General features: G+C 41.9%; 1 protein-coding gene across 2 annotated transcripts; it reads right to left on the minus strand.

Moving 5' to 3' along the window:
- Positions 1–1,513: 1,513 nt before the first annotated feature.
- LOC118379216 (4-galactosyl-N-acetylglucosaminide 3-alpha-L-fucosyltransferase 9-like) lies at positions 1,514–20,964 on the minus strand. 2 transcript variants are annotated; one of them, XM_035766219.2, is made up of 3 exons: positions 20,854–20,964; positions 20,451–20,498; positions 1,514–4,599 (listed from the first exon to the last, which is right to left on the minus strand). In XM_035766219.2, the coding sequence occupies exons 2-3, from the start codon at positions 20,475–20,477 to the stop codon at positions 3,442–3,444; spliced, it is 1,185 nt and encodes a 394-aa protein (XP_035622112.2). In that variant the 5' UTR covers positions 20,478–20,498; positions 20,854–20,964; the 3' UTR covers positions 1,514–3,441. The 2 variants fall into 2 exon arrangements, with proteins under 2 accessions (XP_035622112.2, XP_035622113.2); XM_035766220.2 differs by lacking the exons at positions 20,451–20,498; positions 20,854–20,964 and adding an exon at positions 19,061–19,364.
- Positions 20,965–22,448: the final 1,484 nt, after the last annotated feature.

Here is a 22,448-nt window from a genome sequence, read left to right on the forward strand (position 1 = left end):
CCAGCTCCAGGAAAAGTCTTGGTGGTTCCAAACATTTTCAATTTAAGAATGATGATGGAGGCCACTGTGTTCTTGGGGACCTTCAATGCTGCAGAAATGTTTCGGTTCACTTCCCCAGATCTGTGCCTCGACACAATCCTGTGTCGGAGTTCTACGGACAATTCCTTCAACCTCATGGCTTGGTTTTTGCGCTGACATGCACTGTCAACTGTGGAACCTTATATAGACAGAGGTGTACCTTTCCAAATCATGTCCAATCAATTGAATTTACCACAGGTGAACTCCAAGGAAGTTGTGGTGTAATGTGTATGCTGGGAGTCGGGAAGCAACTACAGGGAGTGCAAATGTAATAATAAATAGACCATAACAAGAAACACGAATAGCGTACAGGCATGAAGCACATTCAATAACTCCTGAGGAAAGAACCAAAGGGAGTGACCGATATAGGGGAGGTAATCAGGAAGGTGATGGAGTCCAGGTGCAGGTGCGTGTATCGATAGTGAGAGGTGTGCCTAATTATGAGTAAACTGGAGTCAACGAGCGCCAGAGAAGAGGAGCAGGAGTAGACGTGACAGTACCCCCCCTCCCTGGCGCACGGCCCCAGCCGCCGGACGCCGACCAGAGGGACGATCCTGAGGACCAATCTGAAAGCTCATGGGGGCGAGGCTCATAGCCAGATTTAGATATTCTGTAGCCCATAGCTGTGGTCTGACCGTGACAATGATCTACAGTGCATTCGGAAAGTATTCAGACCCCTTGACTTTTCCCACATTTTTTTAATGTTACCGCCTTATTCTAAAATTGATTAAATTGTTTGTTTACAAAAATATAAATGCAACATGTAAAGTGTTGGTCACATGTTTCATGAGCTGAAATAAAAGATCCCAAAACGTTTGCTGATGTCAACGTTGTGAACAGAGTGTCCCATGGTGGCGGTGAGGTTATGTTGTGGGCAGGCATAAGCTACAGACAACAAACAGTTACATTTTATCAATGGCAATTTGAATGCACAGAGATACTGGGACGAGATCCTGAGGCCCATTGTCTTGCCATTCATCCGCCCCCATCAGCTCATGTTTGCAAGGATCTGCACACAATTCCTGGAAGCTGAAAACGTCTCAGTTCTTCCATGGCCTACATACTCAGACATATCACCCATTGAGCATGTTTGGGATGCTCTGGATCAACGTATTCCAGTTCTCGCCAATATCCAGCAACTTTGCGAAGCCATTGAAGGAGTGGGACAACATTCCACAGGCCACAATCAACAGCCTGATCAACTCTATGCGAAGTAGATGTGTCGTGCTGCATGAGGCAAATGGTCACACTAGATACTGACTGGTTTTCTGATCCATGCCCCTACTTCTTTTTTTTTTTTTTTTACGGTATCTGTATTCCCAGTCATATGAAATCCATAGATTAGGGCCTTTTTTTTAAATTGACTGATTTCCTTATATGCACTGTAACTCAGTAAAATGTAAATGTTTTTACAAGTATTCTACAATACTCAATGCACATTCATTCCAGACCTTGGTTTTTAATAATCAGACAGTATTCAGTACATGACATAACTTGAAGGTCTTACAACTCTTTTCATTGTGTTGAGGGAGTCCGTGTGGATAATTCCTCACAACTGTACTTTCCCCCTCCCCCTTTCAAAGCATACTCAAAGGCACAGTAAGGACACAACCAATTTATCTTTCTGTCTGTGCAGTAAGGTTGTATGGTTTCCTTTTGTTTTGTGCAGGTAGGTAAACAATGCAAAAACAAATATATGCAAAGGGTTTGCTCTGTTTGGGCCGTTGTAGTTTTTCTGTGGGTCAAATCTCTGATCTGGGCAGTGGAGTAAATGAGTGCATATTCTGAACTGATCAAGCAGGTGGAAGTGATGTGACTGCTGTGAGGTGGTCAACATTAATACAAATATCCACAAATCTTTAACAATATTTAAAATTCATTGCATTCTTACATCAATTTCAAATCTCTAAAAGCAAGAAAAAAAACAGGATTTGATTCATGCACAGCATTTGTACATTACATGATGTTAATATGGGTAATATTTTACATTACATTATATTAATATGGGTAATATTTTACATTACATTATATTAATCTGGGTAATATTTTACATTACATGATGTTAATGTGGGTAACATTTTACATTGGGGCGGCAAGTAGCCTAGTGGTTAGAGCTTTGGGCCAGTAACCGAAAGATTGCTGTATTGAATCCCTGAGCTGACAAGGTAAAAATGTGTCGTTCTGCCCCTGAACAAGGCAGTTAATCTGCTGTCACCTGGTAGTTATTGTAAATAAGAATTTGTTCTTAACTGACTTGCCTAGTTAAATAAAGGTTACATTAAAAAAAACATCACATGATGCTAATGTGGGTAACATTTTACATTACATGATGTTAATGTGGGTAACATTTTACATTTACATGATATTAATGTGGGTAACATTTTACATTACATGATAATGTGGGTAACATTTTACATTACATGATAATGTGGGTAACATTTTACATTACATGATGTTAATGTGGGTAACATTTTACATTACATGATGTTAATGTGGGTAACATTTTACATTACATTATGTTAATGTGGGCAACGTTTTATATTACATGATGTTAATGTGGGCAACGTTTGACATTATTAGGTAACAAGTCATTTTACCCGTTCCCCCGCTCTTTTCTCTGTTGTGTATTGTATGGTTTGTGTGCACCCCAGAAAGAGTGGCTGTTGCATGTGCAACAGCTACTAGAGCTCCTAATATTCTAAAGGGTTGTTTTGTTTCAAGAAAGAGTGTCTTGTCCATCCCTTCAATATTTTAAGTGGAAATTGTGCACCAGTATTGGATTTTAAAACCCTGTTATATTAAATGAGGTGCCCTTTAATATAGACCACATGGAGAATTCAATAACAGTTTTTTTTATTTGAATAAAGACTTAAAGTGCTAAAATGTAGCGTTTTGACATGTCCCTCCATGCACTCTCTGATTTCTAGGAAGATTTGAACCTGCTTAACCCCAACATTTATCCATGTTTTCCCCATCATTTTAAAGCCTTAGTTATTTTGTTGCATTGAATATGAAGAGTTACATTTGTGATTAGTGATGAATTTATCCCTAATTTTAAGCTCTACCTTGTTACGTGAACTGAACTTTGGTTTTAATATGGAGAAAAACTATTACTGATTAAATATGTTTCTTAAAAGAAGCTTTGAACATTTAATAGTCAAATCATAGTGTAAAAGCATCTTACTCTTCTTGGAAATGTTCTAGTGTTTTGTGGTGAAGAAAAAAAACCTGCTCAGTTTTTTACCGTTACACTTCTCAAAAGGTTCCAAATTGGTGGAACGACCCTAAACTATTCCACACCTGGTTGTCCAGCATACAATACTCTTCACACAGCCACATTGTTGACCACTACAAATGGGTCACTTAGCCCCAAAACCATTTATTTAGATTATGAAAAGTTTTGTATCCTTTATTTCTTTGAATGTAATCACATGAGCGACAGGCGTGCTCAAGTCCAAAATACCCTTGTTGAACTTTAAAGTTATTTCGCCAGGTGAAGTACCTCATGTATTCTTCATTTTTCTGGTCGAGAAAGAGAAGCTTCTTTGCCAGCTCCTCTGTAGAGGAGAAGTCATCCACATGGATGAAAGAGTCCCTTGGGATAAATTGCTCATAGTTGTCCCTGGATGGACCTAGAACAACGGGCACTGCTCCCAACTTCATAGCGTTGAACAGCTTCTCTGTAGCATAGTCTTTGTAGATGGAGTTTTCAAATGACAGGTAGAATTTACAGCTGGACAGCGTCTTTGAGTAGTCTTCGTTTTCAAGGTATCTACTAAAATGTCTCCCATAGGCCTCTATTTTGACATGCCTACTGAGCTCGTTGAACACCTGTACCCTCTTGTAGTTTGGGTTCCAGTTGCTCACTACCCAGCAGACTAATTTGTCCTTCTTGGGCAGCTCAAAGATTTTATCCTCACTGGTTACCTCGACAAGCGACCCATAAGGAACCTTGATGTCAGAATCCAGTCGATAACTGGCAGTCAAATTGAACAAGTGGTCAACACCAGGGATCCTGTTTGTGTTAGCTGGTGATTCTGTATTCCACCACACCCATTTCTGGAACCATGGACGTTGCTCTTGGGGCATGTTCTTCAGGTCTCCATGGATGTCTCTATGGTGGAATATGACACCGTGCGCCTTGCTGTAGAGGTTTTTATCCACTGTTAGGTGACAGCCTTTGATGTTAAAGTAGGCACAAGAGTCTATGTCAAAGGCCTGACCAAATGGCCACATCCAGATCAAAATAATAGTGTCTGTGTCTCCGTCATCATCGGCCTGAATGGCTGTCTGGGCATGGTGTGTTTTTTGCCCTGTGTGGTTCCCTGCCATACTTACTTGAGGGCAAGGAGAACAACCAGCCTTCCCCTCGTGGGATGCCTGGTCAGTAGGGCATGAAAGGAACTTGATCGGGGGTTTGTAGTAAATTAAGAATATTCCCACGAAGCCCGCCATAAAACAACAGCCAATCAGAACAGGCCGTAGAACCCCCTTGGAAGCCGGAGTGGACATACCTTGACCCTTTGAAAGAGAAAAGAAACCAATCAAAACCACTCTAGAATATCAACAACAACTAGAAAAGTATTTATGGACGTGAAATACTCTATAATAATGGCAGTGACTGGTTATAGCTGAAAAAGAAGTTAGATAGAAAATTTGATTGAATGTATTATATAGAATTTATATTGGAATCTTAATGTGACAAATCATTTGTTATAAGCAGTTTTAAGAGGACGTCATCCCCCCCCCCCCCCCACCCCCTCCACCCCCCCCCCCCCCCAATCACTGCAGGTCATTTCCCTTTCAGTCTAAACTGTCACGCCTGTCCCCGCTCCCCCTCTCTGACGCTCAAGGGCGCCAGGCTGCCCATCATTATGCAAACCTGTTACGCGCATCAGCGCTTCATGGGACTCACCTGGACTCTATTACCTTATTGATTGCCTCCCCTATATCTGTCACTTCCTCAGTTTCTTCCCTGTGTCTGCATTAATGTTGTTTTCTTCCTTGTCCAGACGCTGTTCTTGTTTTTTTTCTTGTCCGTTTATCCATTAAATCTTCACTCCCTGTGCTTGCTTCTCGTCTCCCAGCGTCTGTCCTCACACTAAACTATGTATATCAAATCTATATATTATATATATATTTATATCTAATTTCCCAGATTCATGGTCACCTCCCTGGCCAAGGCCCTTCTCCCCCGATTGTTCAGTTTGGCCGGGTGACCAGCTCCAGGAAAAGTCTTGGTGGTTCCAAACATTTTCAATTTAAGAATGATGGAGGCTACTGTGTTCTTGGGGACCTTCAATGCTGCAAAAATGTTTTGGTTCCCTTCCCCAGATCTGTGCCTCGACACAATCCTGTCTCAGAGCTCTACGGACAATTGCTTCAACCTCATGGCTTGGTTTTTGCTCTGACATGCACTGTCAACTGTGGGACCTTTATATAGACAGAGGTGTACCTTTCCAAATCATGTCCAATCAATTGAATTTACCACAGGTGAACTCCAATGAAGTTGTGGTGTGAAGAGCCAAGTACAGGGAGTGCAAAGGTAATAATAAATAGACCATAGTACAAAACAAGAAACCTGAAACGCGTACAAACATGAACCAGTCAATAACACCTGAGGAAAGCACCAAAGGGAGTGACCGATATAGGGGAGGTCATCAGGAAGGTGATGGAGTCCAGGCGAGTCTCATGTCTTATGATTCATGATATGTGGTGTGATCATAACAACATACAGGAACTCAAGTCCTTTTGTTCACCTGACCTAGAATTCCTTACAATCAAATGCCGACCGCATTATCTACTAAGAGAAATCTCTTCGATTATAATCACAGTTGTGTATATTCCCCCCCAAGCAGACACATCGACGGCCCTGAAAGAACTTCATTGGACTCTATGTAAACTGGAAACCACATATCCTGAGGCTGCATTTATTGAAGCTGGGTATTTTAACAAGGCTAATCTGAAAACAAGGCTCCTTAAATTTTATCAGCATATCGAATACGCAACCTGGGCTGGCAAAACCCTGGATCATTGTTGTTCTAACTTCCGTGACTCATACAAAGCCCCCCGCCCTCCTTTTGGGAAATCTGACCACGACTCCATTTTGTTGCTCCCAACCTATAGACAGAAACTAAAACAGGAAACGCCTGTGCTCAGGTCTGTTCAATGCTGGTTCGACCAATCGGATTCCACGCTTTAAGATTGCGTCGATCACGTGGACTGGGATATGTTCCGAATAGCGTCGCACAATAACATTGATGAATACGCTGATTCGGTGAGTGAGTTTATTAGCAAGTGCATCGGTGATGTTGTACCCACAGCAACTATTAAACCTTCCCAACCAGAAACCGTGGATTGATGGCAGCATTCGGTGAACCACTGCTTTTAATCAGGGCAAGGCGACCGGAAACATGACCGAATACAAACAGTGTAGCTATTCCCTCCGCAAGGCAATCAAACAAGCTATAAGCGTCAGTATAGAGACAAAGTAGAGTTGCAATTCAACGGCTCAGACACGAGAGGTATGTGGCAGGGTCTGCAGTCAATCACAGACTTCAAAAAGAAAACCAGCCCCCTCGCGGACCACGATGTCTTGCTCACCGACAAAACTAAACAACTTTTTTGCTCGCTTTGAGGACAATACAGTGCCACCGACACGGCCCGCTACCAAAACCTGCGGGCTCTCACTCACTGCAGCCAACATGAGTAAAACATTTAAACGTGTTAACCCTCGCAAGGCTGCCGGCCCAGACGGCATCCCTAGCCGCGTCCTCAGAGCATGCGCAGACCAGCTGGCTGGTAGGTTTACGGACATTTTCTATCAATTCTTATCCCAGTCTGTTGTTCCCACGTGCTTCAAGAGGGCCACCATTGTTCCTGTTCCCAAGAAAGCTAAGGTAACTGAGCTAAATGACTATCGCCCCGTCGCACTCACTTCCGCCATCATGAAGTGCTTTTTTTTATTTTTATACTTTGTTTTTATTGTAGGAACACGAAGAACGTACAAATAAAGTAAACTAAAAGAACAACAAAAAATATCTGTCAGTTACAGTGCATGTCATACCTTCACCATCATGTCATCATATTAGTTACATTGACATCTTTGAATTAGACCTTTTCCAAGTACGAAACCCATTTTTCCCAGTATTCTTGACCTCTCTTCTGTTGAGTTCTTAAAGCAAAGGTCTTAGGCTCCATGTGGGGTATTTCTTCTACAATGTCTATCCATTGTGTCACTGTGGGAGGGTCTTTTTGTAGCCATTTCCTCGTGATAGCCTTTTTACTGGCTGCCAGTAGGACCTTCAAGAGGTACTTTTCTCTATTGTGTAAGTTATCAGGTATTTCACCCAAGTACAAAGAAATTAATGTTTGTTCGATGTCAAATCCTATTATTTCTCGCCAGTAAGTTTAGATTGTGGGGGAAGTCCAAAAGATATGAGAGTGGTCCACCCTCAATAGACCGCATTCTCTCCAACAAGGGTGTAGTGAGCCAGTCTGTTTTGATTTCGGTTTAGGTGTTATGTATAACGTATAACATTCTTCCAACAGAATTCTCTCCATGACCTTGAGTTGGTGGAGCTTTGTTGACTCTCTAATATGTTCAACCATGTTTCATCAGTCATTTCAATGTTAAGTTCCTCCTCCCATTTCTTTTTATTATAGTTTGTAGAATGTTTCTTTAGGGTTGAATACCCAAGTAGAGATTTGAAATTGGTTTTTGTTACTCCCCAAGTTGTATGCGTTAGTGAAAACTTGGATTAACTCTGGAGGTGCTCGAGGGTCAGTCACTTTTATCTCCCTTAAGAAACAGTGTCAAACTTGTAGGTATCTATACAAATCTTGTATATCCAAGCCATGTTTTTGACTTAGGTCCTGGAAGTTATCTAGGTCCCCATCCCTTATAATTGTACTGAATGATGTGATGCCTTTCTGCGTCCACTGTGTAAATCTGCTGTCCTGAGTTGCAAGGATGAATCTCTCTGTCTAATTTATTTTGCTTAACTACCCTAAACCATGTTTTCAGAGAGAAATTAATCCACTGATTTTGTCTATTGTGTATTTCTTTTACCATGTATTTATTTCCCAGTACTGTCTGTATGGGTATCTCTGTCAAAGTAGTCTCCATGTCTTTCCATTTGGGTTTGTATTCTGAATTGCACCAACACAGCAGAGGTCTCAATTGGGCTGACACATAATAATCTTTTAGGTTTGGTAAGGCCATACCCCCACAGTTTTTTGGTAATTGTAATGTTGTATATCTAATTCTTGGTCTCTTACTGTTCCTGATATCCGTTTATCCCATTCCCTAAACTGTTTAGGCGGGATTTCTATGGGCGGTGATTGGAACAAATACAGTAACCTTTGCAGGATGTTCATTTTGATTGTTTCAATTCTACTACTAAGATCGAACGGAACTGAATTCCACCTGTCTATGTCATCATATATTTTCTTGTCGTAATTCATGCAATGAAGTTTGGGTGTATCTTTTGGTAGATATACTCCAAGATATTTAATAGCTGAAGAGGTCCAGTGGAAGTTATACCTACTCTTCAGCTCTTCCTGTGGGGTATAATTATATAGTAGGTCTTGAATATGTTCCAAATGTTTGTAAAACATCCAATCAGTCTAGGTCCACTTGAGCCTGGGTCTTTAAGGAATAACAGAACGTCATCAGCATACATGCATATCTTATGTTCACTGCCTCTTATTGTTATTCCCTCTAAGGTTGGGTCCTGTCTTATTGCCTGTGCTAACGGTTCGAGGGACAAGGAGAAGAGCGTGGGTGATAGATTACAGCCTTGTCTTGCCCCTCGCTCTAATTTTATCGTTCGTGTCAAATGTCCATTTATCTTTATTCTAGCGGTCGAACATGAATACAGTGTTTTGATGCACTGTATCACTTCTTTGTTGAAACCAAACCTTTCCATAACTTGGAATAGGTAATCCCATCCCACTCAATCAAATTATTTTTCTGCATCTGGACTGATTAATATTGCACTTGTTTTATTCTGAGTAATGTGGTCCATGACATGTAATGTTCTCCTTATATTGTCCTGTGTCTGCCTATTGAAACCAGTTTGATCTCCGTCAATCAATTCTGGAATTATGTTCTCCATTCTTTGGGCTATTATTGATGCATATAGTTCTTAGTCTGTGTTAAGAATTGCGATAGGTCTATATGAACTGCATTCCTTCTCATCTTTACCCTCTTTTGGGATTACAGATATGATGGCCTCTCTCCATGACGGTGGGAGACCCCCCTCCCTCAGAGTCCAGTTAAAACAGGCCTTAAGTAGAGGTGTTAGTTGTTCTCTGAAGGTCTTGAACCATTCTGAAGGGAAGCCATCAGGGCCTTAAGTAGAGGTGTTAGTTGTTCTCTGAAGGTCTTGAACCATTCTGAAGGGAAGCCATCAGGGCCTTAAGTAGAGGTGTTAGTTGTTCTCTGAAGGTCTTGAACCATTCTGAAGGGAAGCCATCAGTGCCTGGAGACTTGTTAACTTTTTGTTGAGATATTGCTTTATTAATTTCTTCGGTGGATATTTCTGAAGTCAGTCTATCATTTTGCTCTGTCCCAATTGAGGGGAGATCAAGTGAGTTCAAAAAGTGCTCTATTGTCTGTGCACCTGCCTTCTCTGGTTGCTTGTACAGATTTGTGTAATATGATTCAAATGCATTCTGTATTTCATCTAACTTGCATGTGATCTTCTTTGTTTTGAAAATGGTATTCTGTGCTTGTTGTTTCCTGAGTCTCCATGCAGGTAATTTGGTTGCCTTTGAGCCTGCTTCATAAAATTGTTGTTTCAGGAACCTAAGCTTTTTCTGTACTTCTTCTCTATAAATCTGGTCAATTTCCTGTTTTACCTTTTGAATCTCTCGTAATATAAGAGGGTCTTTGTATTGACTATTAGATCGTTCTAAGTTTCTTAGGGTTTCCTGTAATTTCAGCAGTTTCTGTGTGTTTGAATCTTTTTCTTGAGAGCTGATGTGGCTATGATCTTTCCTAATAACCGCCTGAGCTGCATCCCACAATATAGCAGGAGATACTTCCCCGTTATCATTATTCTCCAGATAGATGTTCAATTCTGTCTTTATTGATTCCTTGAATGCTGGATCATTCAGCATGCTTGTATTAAGTTTCCATTTAGTATTTCTTGGTTTGCTATCAAGGTGTAGAGTAAGGTAAACTCCATTATGATCTGATAAGTCGCTCTGCCCGATCCTACAATCCTTTAGCCTGTGTCTATCTGCACTGTACATGAAAAAGTAGTCTAACTTGGAGTATTCAGTGTGGTGGGCTGAGTAAAAAGTATATTCCTTATCGGTCTTGTGGGTGTCGTGCCATACATCGAGCAGTCCTAGATCCTGCAGTATCTTATTGATCTTTTTAGCAACTAGACTCATTTTCCTATTTTGATTTGTGCTGTCCAATTTTGAGTTTAGAATTGTGTTAAAGTCCCCTCCACAGATAAGAGTGCCAGTGGTTTCTGTGGCAATTAAATCAAACTAAAGACCATATCACTCCCTGGGGGTGCGTATACATTAAATAATGTAACTTCCCGTAGAAGACCATGTCACTCCCTGGGGTGAGTATACATTAAATAATGTAACTTCCTGTAGAAGACCATGTCACTCCCTGGGGGTGAGTATACATTAAATAATGTAACTTCCTGTAGAAGACCATGTCACTCCCTGGGGGTGCGTATACATTAAATAATGTAACTTCCTGTAGAAGACCATGTCACTCCCTGGGGGTGCGTATACATTAAATAATGTAACTTCCTGTAGAAGACCATGTCACTCCCTGGGGGTGAGTATACATTAAATAATGTAACTTCCTGTAGAAGACCATGACACTCCCTGGGGGTGAGTATACATTAAATAATGTAACTTCCTGTAGAAGACCATGTCACTCCCTGGGGGTGCATATACATTAAATAATGTCACTTCCTGTAGAAGACCATGTCCCTCCCTGGGGGTGCATATACATTAAATAATGTCACTTCCTGTAGAAGACCATGTCACTCCCTGGGGGTGAGTATACATTAAATAATGTAACTTCCTGTAGAAGACCATGTCACTCCCTGGGGGTGCGTATACATTAAATAATGTAACTTCCTGTAGAAGACCATGTCACTCCCTGGGGGTGCGTATACATTAAATAATGTAACTTCCTGTAGAAGACCATGTCACTCCCTGGGGGTGCGTATACATTAAATAATGTAACTTCCTGTAGAAGACCATGTCACTCCCTGGGGGTGAGTATACATTAAATAATATAACTTCCTTGTTATCCAGTTTACATTTAACAAGTATAGATCTACCCTCCTTGTCTTTTATTTCTGACATAAACTCAAAATTAACTGAATTTGGGAGCAAGATTGCAACTCCCCTTCTACCCATTTTGTAAGAAGAAACAAAAGTGTTCCTAAATCCCATTTACTTGAGTTTCTCGTGTTCAGGTGGATAAGTGAGTTTCCTGCCAGAATAGTATGTCACCTCCCTCCCATTTCATCTTTGCTATTACCTTACTTCTCTTGATGTCACTCCCCAGTCCGTTTACATTGAGACTTATTACCTTACTTCTCTTGATGTCACTCCCCAGTCCGTTTACATTGAGACTTATGACCTTACTTCTCTTGATGTCACTCCCCAGTCCGTTTACATTGAGACTTATGACCTTACTTCTCTTGATGTCACTCCCCAGTCCGTTTACATTGAGACTGATGACCTTACTTCTCTTGATGGCACTCCCCAGTCCGTTTACATTGAGACTTATTACCTTACTTCTCTTGATGTCACTCCCCAGTCCGTTTACATTGAGACTTATGACCTTACTTCTCTTGATGTCACTCCCCAGTCCGTTTACATTGAGACTTATGACCTTACTTCTCTTGATGTCACTCCCCAGTCCGTTTACATTGAGACTGATGACCTTACTTCTCTTGATGGCACTCCCCAGTCCGTTTACATTGAGACTGATGACCTTACTTCTCTTGATGGCACTCCCCAGTCCATTTACATTGAGACTTATTACCTTACTTCTCTTGATGTCACTCCCCAGTCCGTTTACATAGAGACTTATGACCTTACTTCTCTTGATGACACTCCCCAGTCCGTTTACATAGAGACTTATGACCTTACTTCTCTTGATGTAACTCCCCAGTCCGTTTACATAGAGACTTATGACCTTACTTCTCTTGATGTCACTCCCCAGTCCGTTTACATAGAGACTTATGACCTTACTTCTCTTGATGTCACTCCCCAGTCCGTTTACATTGAGACTTATGACCTTACTTCTCTTGATGTCACTCCCCAGTCCGTTTACATAGAGACTTATGAACTTACTTCTCTTGATGTCACTCCCCAGTCCGTTTACATAGAGACTTATGCCATTAAATTACCGATGATGCATTGATATAAATAAAAACCCTGTACAACATGTCTGCCTGCTTATCACGAAAAATCAAGAATAATAAAGTAAACCAAAGTGGGAAAATACTTTGCTATTTGGACTCCCATGTCAGAGGACTGTCTCTTGCCTCTTGGGTTTGAGGGGATGAACCTGTCCGCAGGATGGGCCCCTCGCTCAGATATGAAAATGCGTGACGTAGTCACAGACAAGACCTGGTGGAACCGAAAATAATAAGGGCACCTAATGCGTCGATTATACACATTGGTTAATTACAAGTGAAAACTACATCGGTCATGCGTGCATATCATGAATCCTCCCCTTGATACGCCCTTCTGTCGCCCCGTTGTCAATGTGTCATTAATCCTTAGCTAATGTATATGTTATTAACGTGACACTACTTAGTGTGCTTGTAAAGAACACATGCTTTTAGCTACTCACCCTTGTTCAGCATTGGGGGAAAATAGGGTATATATTTGACCTATTGTAATGTCAACTGTAACAACCCAAAGTCCTAACAGCTTGCGGTAACTATTAATTCTGTTAAATCCGATTCAGTGTCTTGCATCTTCCCGTCGACAACGATCCATGGGAGAGCCTGCTCGAGTCGATTCCCAGGTCACTGTCGTCTTCAAGTATGTCCTTGAATAGACCCTCCACGAAGTTGGGCATAGAGTCTTTTTCTGCGCCCTCTACTACGTTTATAAAGTCTAATGTTGTTTCGACGTGAGAAACCTTCGAGTTCTGTCACTTTTGCCTGTAATGCATGTTGGGTTTTCAGTGACTGTTCAAATATTTCCTTGACTACGGAGTTCCATGTGTCTGTTCTGCGTCCCCCATTCTTGTAGATATGCTCTGAAGTTCTAATTTGTTTTCTTCCAGTTTCTGGTTAATGTCCTTCTTGAACTCATTTAGTTATTTTCTTCTTGAAGTTCCTCTCGTAGGCCTGTGGGCGCCTCGCGCAATTCCTCCATTACCTCACGTAATGAGGGTCCTTTTGCTGCTGCGCTCTTTTTTTGCGCTAGCATTAGTCATTTCGGGTTCATCGAAGATTATATCTTGTACTCTCTTGTTATGGGCTGTTGTTGTAGCTCTGCGACCTTTTCCTATTTTCCCCTTTTCCATTTTGCGTAAGTTATTAAAATGCTCAGAGTAAATACTTTAATTTAGGGGGGGAATTCCCCAACTTGGCCGCCATTTCCTAAGTTGCGTCACCGGAAGCACCCATCATGAAGTGATTTGAAAGACTAATCAAGGACCATATCATCTCCACCCTACCTGACACTCAAGACCCACTCCAATTTGCTTACCACCCCAATAGGTCCACAGACGAAATCACACTGCACACTGCCCTAACCCATCTGGACAAGAGGAATACCTATGTAAGAAAGCTGTTCATCGACTACAGCCTGGGACTCGACCACGCCCTGTGCAACTGGGTCTTGGACTTCCTGACGGGCCGCCCCCAGGTGGTGAGGGTAAGAAACAACATCTCCACCCCGCTGATCCTCAACACTGGAGCCTCACAAGGGTGCGTTCTCAGCCCTCTCCTGTACTCCCTGTTCATCCATGACTGCGTGGACATGCACGCCTCTAACTCAATCATCAAGTTTGCAGAGGACACGACAGTGGAAGGCTTGATCATCTAGCCACTTTAACATGTATCACTAGCCACTTTAACTATGCCACTTTGTTTACATACTCATCTCATATGTATATACTGTACTCGATACCATCTACTGTATCTTGCCTATGCTACTCTGTACCATCACTCATTCATACATCCTTATGTACATATTCTTTATCCCCTTACACTGTGTATAAGACAGTAGTTTTGGAATTGTTAGTTAGATTACTTGTTGGTTATTACTGCATTGTCGGAACTAGAAGCACAAGCATTTCGCTACACTCGCATTAACATCTGCTAACCATGTGTATGTGACAAATAAAATTTGATTTGATTTACCAACAGCGACGAGACGGCCTACAGGGAGGAGGTGGGGGCCCTCGGAGTGTGGTGTCAGGAAAATAACCTCACACTCAATGTCATCAAAACAAAAGAGATGATCGTGGACTTCAGGAAACAGCAGAGGGAGCAGCCCCCTATCCACATCGACGGAACAGTAGTGGAGAAGGTGCAAACTTTTAAGTTCCTCGGCGTACACGTCACGGACAAACTGAAATGGTCCACCCACACAGACAGTGTGGTGAAGAAGGTGCAGAAGCGCCTCTTCAACCTCAGGAGGATGAAGAAATTTGGCTTGTCACCAAAAACACACAAACTTTTATAGATGCGCATTCTGTCGGGCTGTATCACCGCCTGGTACAGCAACTGCTCCGCCCACAACCGTAAGGCTCTCCAGAGGGTAGTGAGGTCTGCACAACACATCACCGGGGACAAACTACCCACCCTCCAGGACACCTACAGCACCCGATGTCACAGGAAGGCCAAAAAGATCATCAAGGACAACAACCACCCGAGCCACTGCTCGTATGTATCAAATGTATCAACCCATGGATTTGGAGTCGCACACAAAATTAAAGTGGAAAACCACACTACAGGCTGATCCAACTTTGATGTAATGTCCTTAAAACAAGTCAAAATTAGGCTCAGTAGTGTGTGTGACCTCCACGTGCCTGTATGACCTCCCTACAATGCCTGGGCATGCTCCTGATGAGGTGGCGGATGGTCTCCTGAGGGATCTCCTCCCAGACCTGGACTAAAGCATCCGCCAACTCCTGGACAGTCTGTGGTGCAACGTGACGTTGGTGGATGGAGCGAGACATGATGTCCCAGATGTGCTCAATTGGATTCAGGTCTGGGGAACGGGCGGGCCAGTCCATAGCATCAATGACTTCCTTGTGCAGGAATCGCTGACATACTCCAGCCACATGAGGTCCAGCATTGTCTTGCATTAGGAGGAACACAGGGCCAACCACACCAGTATATGGTCTCACAAGGGGTCTGGTATAGATCTCATCTCGGTACCTAATGGCAGTCAGGCTACCTCTGGCGAGCACATGGGGGGCTGTGCGGCCCACCAAAGAAATGCCACCCAACACCATGACTGACCCACCGCCAAACCGGTCATGCTGGAGGATGTTGCAGGCAGCAGAACGTTCTCCCCGGCGTCTCCAGACTGTCACGTCTGTCACGTGCTCAGTGTGAACCTGCTTTGATCTGTGAAGAGCACAGGGCGCCAGTGGCGAATTTGCCAATCTTGGTGTTCTCTGGCAAATGAAAAACGTCCTGCATGGTGTTGGGCTGTAAGCACAACCCCCACCTGTGGACGTCGGGCCCTCATACCACCCTCTTGGAGTCTGTTTCTGACCGTTTGAGGAGACACATGCACATTTGTGGCCTGCTGGAGGTCATTTTGCAGGGCTCTGGCAGTGCTCCTCCTGCTCCTCCTTGCACAAAGGCAGAGGTAGCAGTCCTGCTGCTGGGTAGTTGCCCTCCTCCACGTCTCCTGATGTACTGGCCTGTCTCCTGGTAGCGCCTCCATGCTCTGGACACTACGCTGACAGACACAGCAAACCTTCTTGCCACAGCTCGCATTGATGTTCCATCCTGGATGAGCTGCACGACCTGAGCCACTTGTGTGGGTAGTAGACTCCGTCTCATGCTACCACTAGAGTGAAAGCACCGCCAGCATTCAAAAGTGACCAAAACATCAGCCAGGAAGCATAGGAACTGAGAAGTGGTCTGTGGTCCCCACCTGCAGAACCACTCCTTTATTGAGGGTGTCTTGCTAAATGCCTATAATTTCCACCTGTTGTCTATTCCATTTGCACAACAGCATGTGAAATTTATTGTCAATCAGTGTTGCTTCCTAAGTGGACAGTTTGATTTCACAGAAGTGTGATTGACTTGGAGTTACATTGTGTTGTTTAAGTGTTCCCTTTATTTTTTTGAGCAGTGTAATTAAAAATTGGATGTAATAAATGTATCACTAGCCACTTTAAACAATGCCACTTTATATAATGTTTACATGCCATACATTACTCATCTCATACAGTGGGGAGAACAAGTATTTGATACACTGCCGATTTTGCAGATTTTCCTACTTACAAAGCATGTCGAGGTCTGTCATTTTTATCATAGGTACACTTCAACTGTGAGAGACGGAATCTAAAACAAAAATCCAGAAAATCATATGATTTTTAAATTCATTTTATTGCATGACATAAGTATTTGATACATCAGAAAAGCAGAACTTAATATTTGGTACAGAAACCTTTGTTTGCAATTACAGAGATCATATGTTTCCTGTAGTTCTTGACCAGGTTTGCACACACTGCAGCAGGGATTTTGGCCCACTCCTCCATACAGACCTTCTCCAGATCCTTCAGGTTTCAGGGCTGTCGCTGGGCAATACGGACTTTCAGCTCCCTCCAAAGATTTTCTATTGGGTTCAGGTCTGGAGACTGGCTAGGCCACTCCAGGACCTTGTGATGCGTCTTACGGAGCCACTCCTTAGTTGCCCTGGCTGTGTGTTTCGGGTCGTTGACATGCTGGAAGACCCAGCCACGACCCATCTTCAATGCTCTTACTGAGGGAAGGAGGTTGTTGGCCAAGATCTCGCGATACTTGGCCCCATCCATCCTCCCCTCAATACGGTGCAGTCGTCCTGCCCCCTTTGCAGAAAAGCATCCCCAAAGAATGATGTTTCCACCTCCATGCTTCACAGTTGGGATGGTGTTCTTGGGATTGTTCTCATCCTTCGGCTTCCTCCAAACACGGCGAGTTGAGTTTAGACCAAAAAGCTCTGTTTTTGTCTCATCAGACCACATGACCTACTCGCATTCCTCCTCTGGATCATCCAGATGGTCATTGGCAAACTTCAGACGGGCCTGGACATGCGCTGGCTTGAGCAGGGAGACCTTGCGTACGCTGCAGGATTTTAATCCATGACGGCGTAGTGTGTTACTGATGGTTTTCTTTGAGACTGTGGTCCCAGCTCTCTTCAGGTCATTGACCATGTCCTGCCGTGTAGTTCTGGGCTGATCCCTCACCTTCCTCATGATCACGGATGCCCCATGAGGTGAGATCTTGCATGGGGCCCCAGACCAAGGGTGATTGACCGTCATCTTGAACTTCTTCCATTTTCTAATAATTGTGCCAACAGTTGTTGCCTTCTCACCAAGCTGCTTGCCTATTTTCCTGTAGCCCATCCCAGCCTTGTGCAGGTCTACAATTGTATCCCTGATGTCCTTACACAGCTCTCTAGTCTTGGCCATTGTGGAGAGGTTGGAGTCTGTTTGAATGTGTGGACAGGTGTCTTTTATACAGGTAACGAGTTCAAACAGGTGCAGTTAATATAGGTAATGAGTGGAGAACAGGAGAGCTTCTTTAAAGAAAAACTAACAGGTCTGTGAGAGCCGGAAATCTTACTGGTTGGTAGGTGATCAAATACTTATGTCATGCAATAAAATCAAAATTAATTACTTAAAAATCATACAATGTGATTTTCTTAGATTCCGTCTCTCACAGTTGAAGTGTACCTAGTGGCTAGTGATACATTTATTACATCTTGGCCATAGTGGAGTGTGAATGTTTGAGGTTGTGGACAGGTGTCTTCTATACTGATAACAAGTTCAAACAGGTGCCATTAATAGGTAACGAGTGGAGGACAGAGGAGCCTCTTAAAGAAGAAGTTACAGGTCTGTGAGAGCCAGAAATCTTGCTTGTTTGTAAGTGACCAAATACTTATTTTCTACCATAATTTGCAAATAAATTCATTAAAAATCCTACAATGTGATTTCCTGGATTTTTTTCTCTCATTTTGTCTGTCATAGTTGAAGTGTACCTATGATGAAAATTACAGGCCTCTCTCATCTTTTTAAGTGGGAGAACTTGCACAATTGGTGGCTGACTAAATACTTTTTTGCCCCACTGTACATCTGCTTACCATGTGTATGTGACAAATAAAATTTGATTTGAGGCGCAGGTGTGTGTAACGATGGTGACAGGTCTGCGTAGTAATGTGTAAACTGGCGACAACGAGCGCCAGAGAAGAGGAGCAGGAGTAGACGTGACATTACCCCCTCCCTAACGCGCAACTCTTGCTGGAGTGTTCTACAAGTGTATTTTCCATTATTTATTTATTTTTACAAATATTTTATAACATCACCCCTCTTTTTGAACAAAGTACACTTGTGCTACCCTGTGAATACGCCAAGTGCACGTTCAGCAATATGTCTCAAACGATGACCAACAACGCCTTGGACAAGACCAAACCATACAACCATGTTAGAACTCATATCAAAGTCAAATTCTACCAATCATTAACTAGGACTCATACCTATTCCTTAGTCTTATCACAAAAATATTTCTGGTCACTTATTAAGCTTATATCATAATATGGCAAAGTTGTCATTAATCAACAATTACTAAAATAAAATGACAAATTAACATAAGAAATAGTTGATCAATGTGAAGTACAAGATTCCGTATGATTGTTATGATTACTCACAATGCTCTTATTTAGAGTAACAGTTATACATAACCAGTCAAACATTGTCACTACTTTTAGTAGTTCCTCCTCCGAGCCAAGTTCTCAAACTTACCTTGGTATCCACAATGCCAGGAGAAGATTAAGTATTGTATCACACTGTCTACGTATACCATCCAGGTGTAGAGATCAGTGAGTGACGCAGCAAAACACCTTGTGCCGAGCTACTCTCAGAGACGGCAGGTTAGGTAAAAAGGTGTGGCTGATATTTATGTTTCCTCTTCACCTGGTTGTCTGATGCAGGCAGGAAGTTTATCAAAGTATGAGTCTACTTTTATCATAGTTATTTAGACCTAACTCCACATTCAGAATGTGAACTTGGAGCATAGTTTATTCTCTAATGATTTCTAATCATTTTTTGTTATCGTTGAAAGCTGTCAGAGACTATGTATATAATACAAGAGGGAGCAGTTAAATGGTTGGTCCACACCCCCTCGACAATGAGTAGCCTACAGTACGTAGTGTTTGCATCAACACCATCAACAGGTCATTTTACCTGACAAATAGAGCCCTCAACAGTTTTGTGCCAGCATCAATAACAAATAGAGCCCTCAACAGTTTTGTGCCAGCATCAATAACAAATAGAGCCCTCAACAGTTTTGTGCCAGCATCAATAACAAATAGAGCCCTCAACAGTTTTGTGCCAGCATCAATAGCAAATAGAGCCCTCAACAGTTTTGTGCCAGCATCAATAGCAAATAGAGCCCTCAACAGTTTTGTGCCAGCATCAATAACAAATAGAGCCCTCAACAGTTTTGTGCCAGCATCAATAACAAATAGAGCCCTCAACAGTTTTGTGCCAGCATCAATAACAAATAGAGCCCTCAACAGTTTTGTGCCAGCATCAATAACCAATAGAGCCCTCAACAGTTTTGTGCCAGCATCAATAACAAATAGAGCCCTCAACAGTTTTGTGCCAGCATCAATAACAAATAGAGCCATCAACAGGTTTGTGCCAGCATCAATAACAAATAGAGCCCTCAACAGTTTTGTGCCAGCATCAATAACAAATAGAGCCCTCAACAGTTTTGTGCCAGCATCAATAACAAATAGAGCCCTCAACAGTTTTGTGCCAGCATCAATAACAAATAGAGCCCTCAACAGTTTTGTGCCAGCATCATTACAACTTTAACTTATTTGGTCCAGAACAGTATATTTCATGTAGTGTCTTATTCTGCTGTTATTTGTTGTACTGTAAGTTATTACCCCTGTTGTATTCCAAGTTTAGCATTTTGAGTTGTATATCATTTCTATGCCAATTGTATGGACATATCAAAGTAACTTTCTAGTTCAATTTCCATTTGAAAAACAACCTATGCTAATTTTACACACCATCAACGCCATGGTCATAACCGTATGGTTAAAACTGGTTTGATGAGATCTTAACCTGACATAACAAGAAGAAGAAAAGTATTTTTTACATTTTTATTTCCAAGTGACCTTACCTGTTTCAATTTGTCTGACTCATCCATGGTTATGCCCACTAAGAGAACCTGATTTTAGAAGATCAAAAATACAAAGCAATAAATGATAAGAATGAACTATTTTAAATAACTTTGGATTTAAAAAATATATATTTTGAGATTGTGTAACAAAAGAGCATTCCCACTGAGCACACTGGTAAAATCAACATTGTTTCCACGTCATTTCAATGAATAGATGTAAAATTGAAATATTTGCCCAGTGGGTTAGTCTTTTATTCTCTAAACTAGTTCCACCAAGTATGTTAAAAAAACAACACTGAAACTGAACATAACAACATCACATATTCTGTAATTTACTATATTTGAAAATCAATATAGAATATAATTTGTCTATCACCATAATGAAATGAATCATTTTCTTTACCTTAAAAAAAGCTTGAGTTCTTCAAGTGACAATGACAATGAGTGAGTGGTGAGGGAATGCGTGTTGGACGGTTGTTTGATAAAGCAGTAGGTCACAAAATGTCTCTCACACTTTTTGGTAAAATTCTGCTTCTGGTTTATTCTAGTAGGAACCATGTAAGTTTGTGGGCTAGACTAGTCTAGCAATGCTGCTACAGGAACTACGTAGATGTGGTCAAGTGAATCATGCCTCATCACTGAAAGCAAAATGACTTGTGGACCTGTATTCAATTGCATTTCAAATGAATGAACAGGTACATTTTACTTTTCAACAAAAGCTTTTCAAAATAAAACATACAATATCAAATAATAATTATTTAATCAATCTGCCAGCCTTTTATACAACACATGCCAAGCCTATAGGAAGCCTGTTTTCATTGTATTGTGGCCCTGCTTCCTGTCAGAACGTATCTGTCTGCGTTCAGTATCTGTCTGTGGTCTGATGTGTTGCAATTTATTCTCACAGAATCTAAAAGCTCATGGGGGCGAGGCTCATAGCCAGATTGAGATTTTCTTTAGCCTATAGCTGTAGTCTGACCGTGACAATGATCTACAGTGCATTCGGAAAGTATTCAGACCCCTTGACCTTTTCCCCAAAAGATTACGTTACAGACTTTTTCTAAAATGCGTTTTCTTTATCCTCATCAATCTACACACACTACCCCATAATGATAAAGCAAAAACAGGTTTTAGACAATCCTGCTAATATTGTTTTACTGAAAAATCATATTTACATAAGTATTCAGACCCTTTACTTAGGACTTTGTTGAAGCACCTTTGGCAGCGATTACAGCCTTGAGTATTCTTGGGTATGATGCTTCAAGCTTGGCACACCTGTATTTGGGGAGTTTTTCCCATTCCTCTCGGCAGATCCTCCTTTCAGATTGGATAGAGAGCGTTGCTACACAGTTGTTTTTAGGTTTCTCCAGAGATGTTCGATTGGATTCAAGACCGGCCTCTGGCTGGGCCATTCAAGGACATTCTTGTGTTGTCTTGGCTGTGTGCTTAGGGTTGTTGTCCTGTTGGAAGGTGAACCTTCGCCCCAGTCTGAGGTCCTGAGTGCTCTGGAGCAGGTTTTCATTGCCTCATCCTGACTAGTCTCCCAGTCCCTGCTGCTGAAAATCATCCCCACAGCATGATGCTGCCACCACCATGCTTCACCCTAGGGATGGTGCCAGGTTTCCTCTTGATGCCAAGCTTGGCATTTAGGCCAAAGAGTTCAATCTTCGTTTCTTCAGACCAGAGAATGTTGTTTCTCATGTTCTGAGAATCATTAGGAGCCTTTTGGCAACCTCCAAGTGGAATGTGTTGAAAAAGTCAAGGGTTCTGAATACTTTCTGAAGGCACTGTATATATAAATAAGAATGCAACATGTAAAGTGTTGGTTCCATGTTTCATGAGCTGAAATAAAATATGTAAAACAGAAAGGAAAACGCTGCACACTGCTTCTCATGCTCCCAGGAGATATTTATTTACCACGTTTTGACCCTTTTTTAAATTTTTATTTTACCTTTATTTAACCAGGCAAGTCAGTTAAGAACATATTCTTATTTTCAA

This window comes from Oncorhynchus keta, chromosome 33, assembly GCF_023373465.1.
Source record: "Oncorhynchus keta strain PuntledgeMale-10-30-2019 chromosome 33, Oket_V2, whole genome shotgun sequence".
Classification (NCBI taxonomy): Eukaryota; Metazoa; Chordata; class Actinopteri; order Salmoniformes; family Salmonidae; genus Oncorhynchus; species Oncorhynchus keta.

Coding starts and splice junctions, on each gene's coding strand:
- LOC118379216 (XM_035766219.2), bottom strand. CDS start 20,477: ATGGATGAGTCAGACAAATTGAAACAG. Junction 4,600..20,450: donor AGTCAGACAAATTGAAACAG/GTAAGGTCACTT, acceptor TCTCTTTCAAAG/GGTCAAGGTATGTCCACTCC.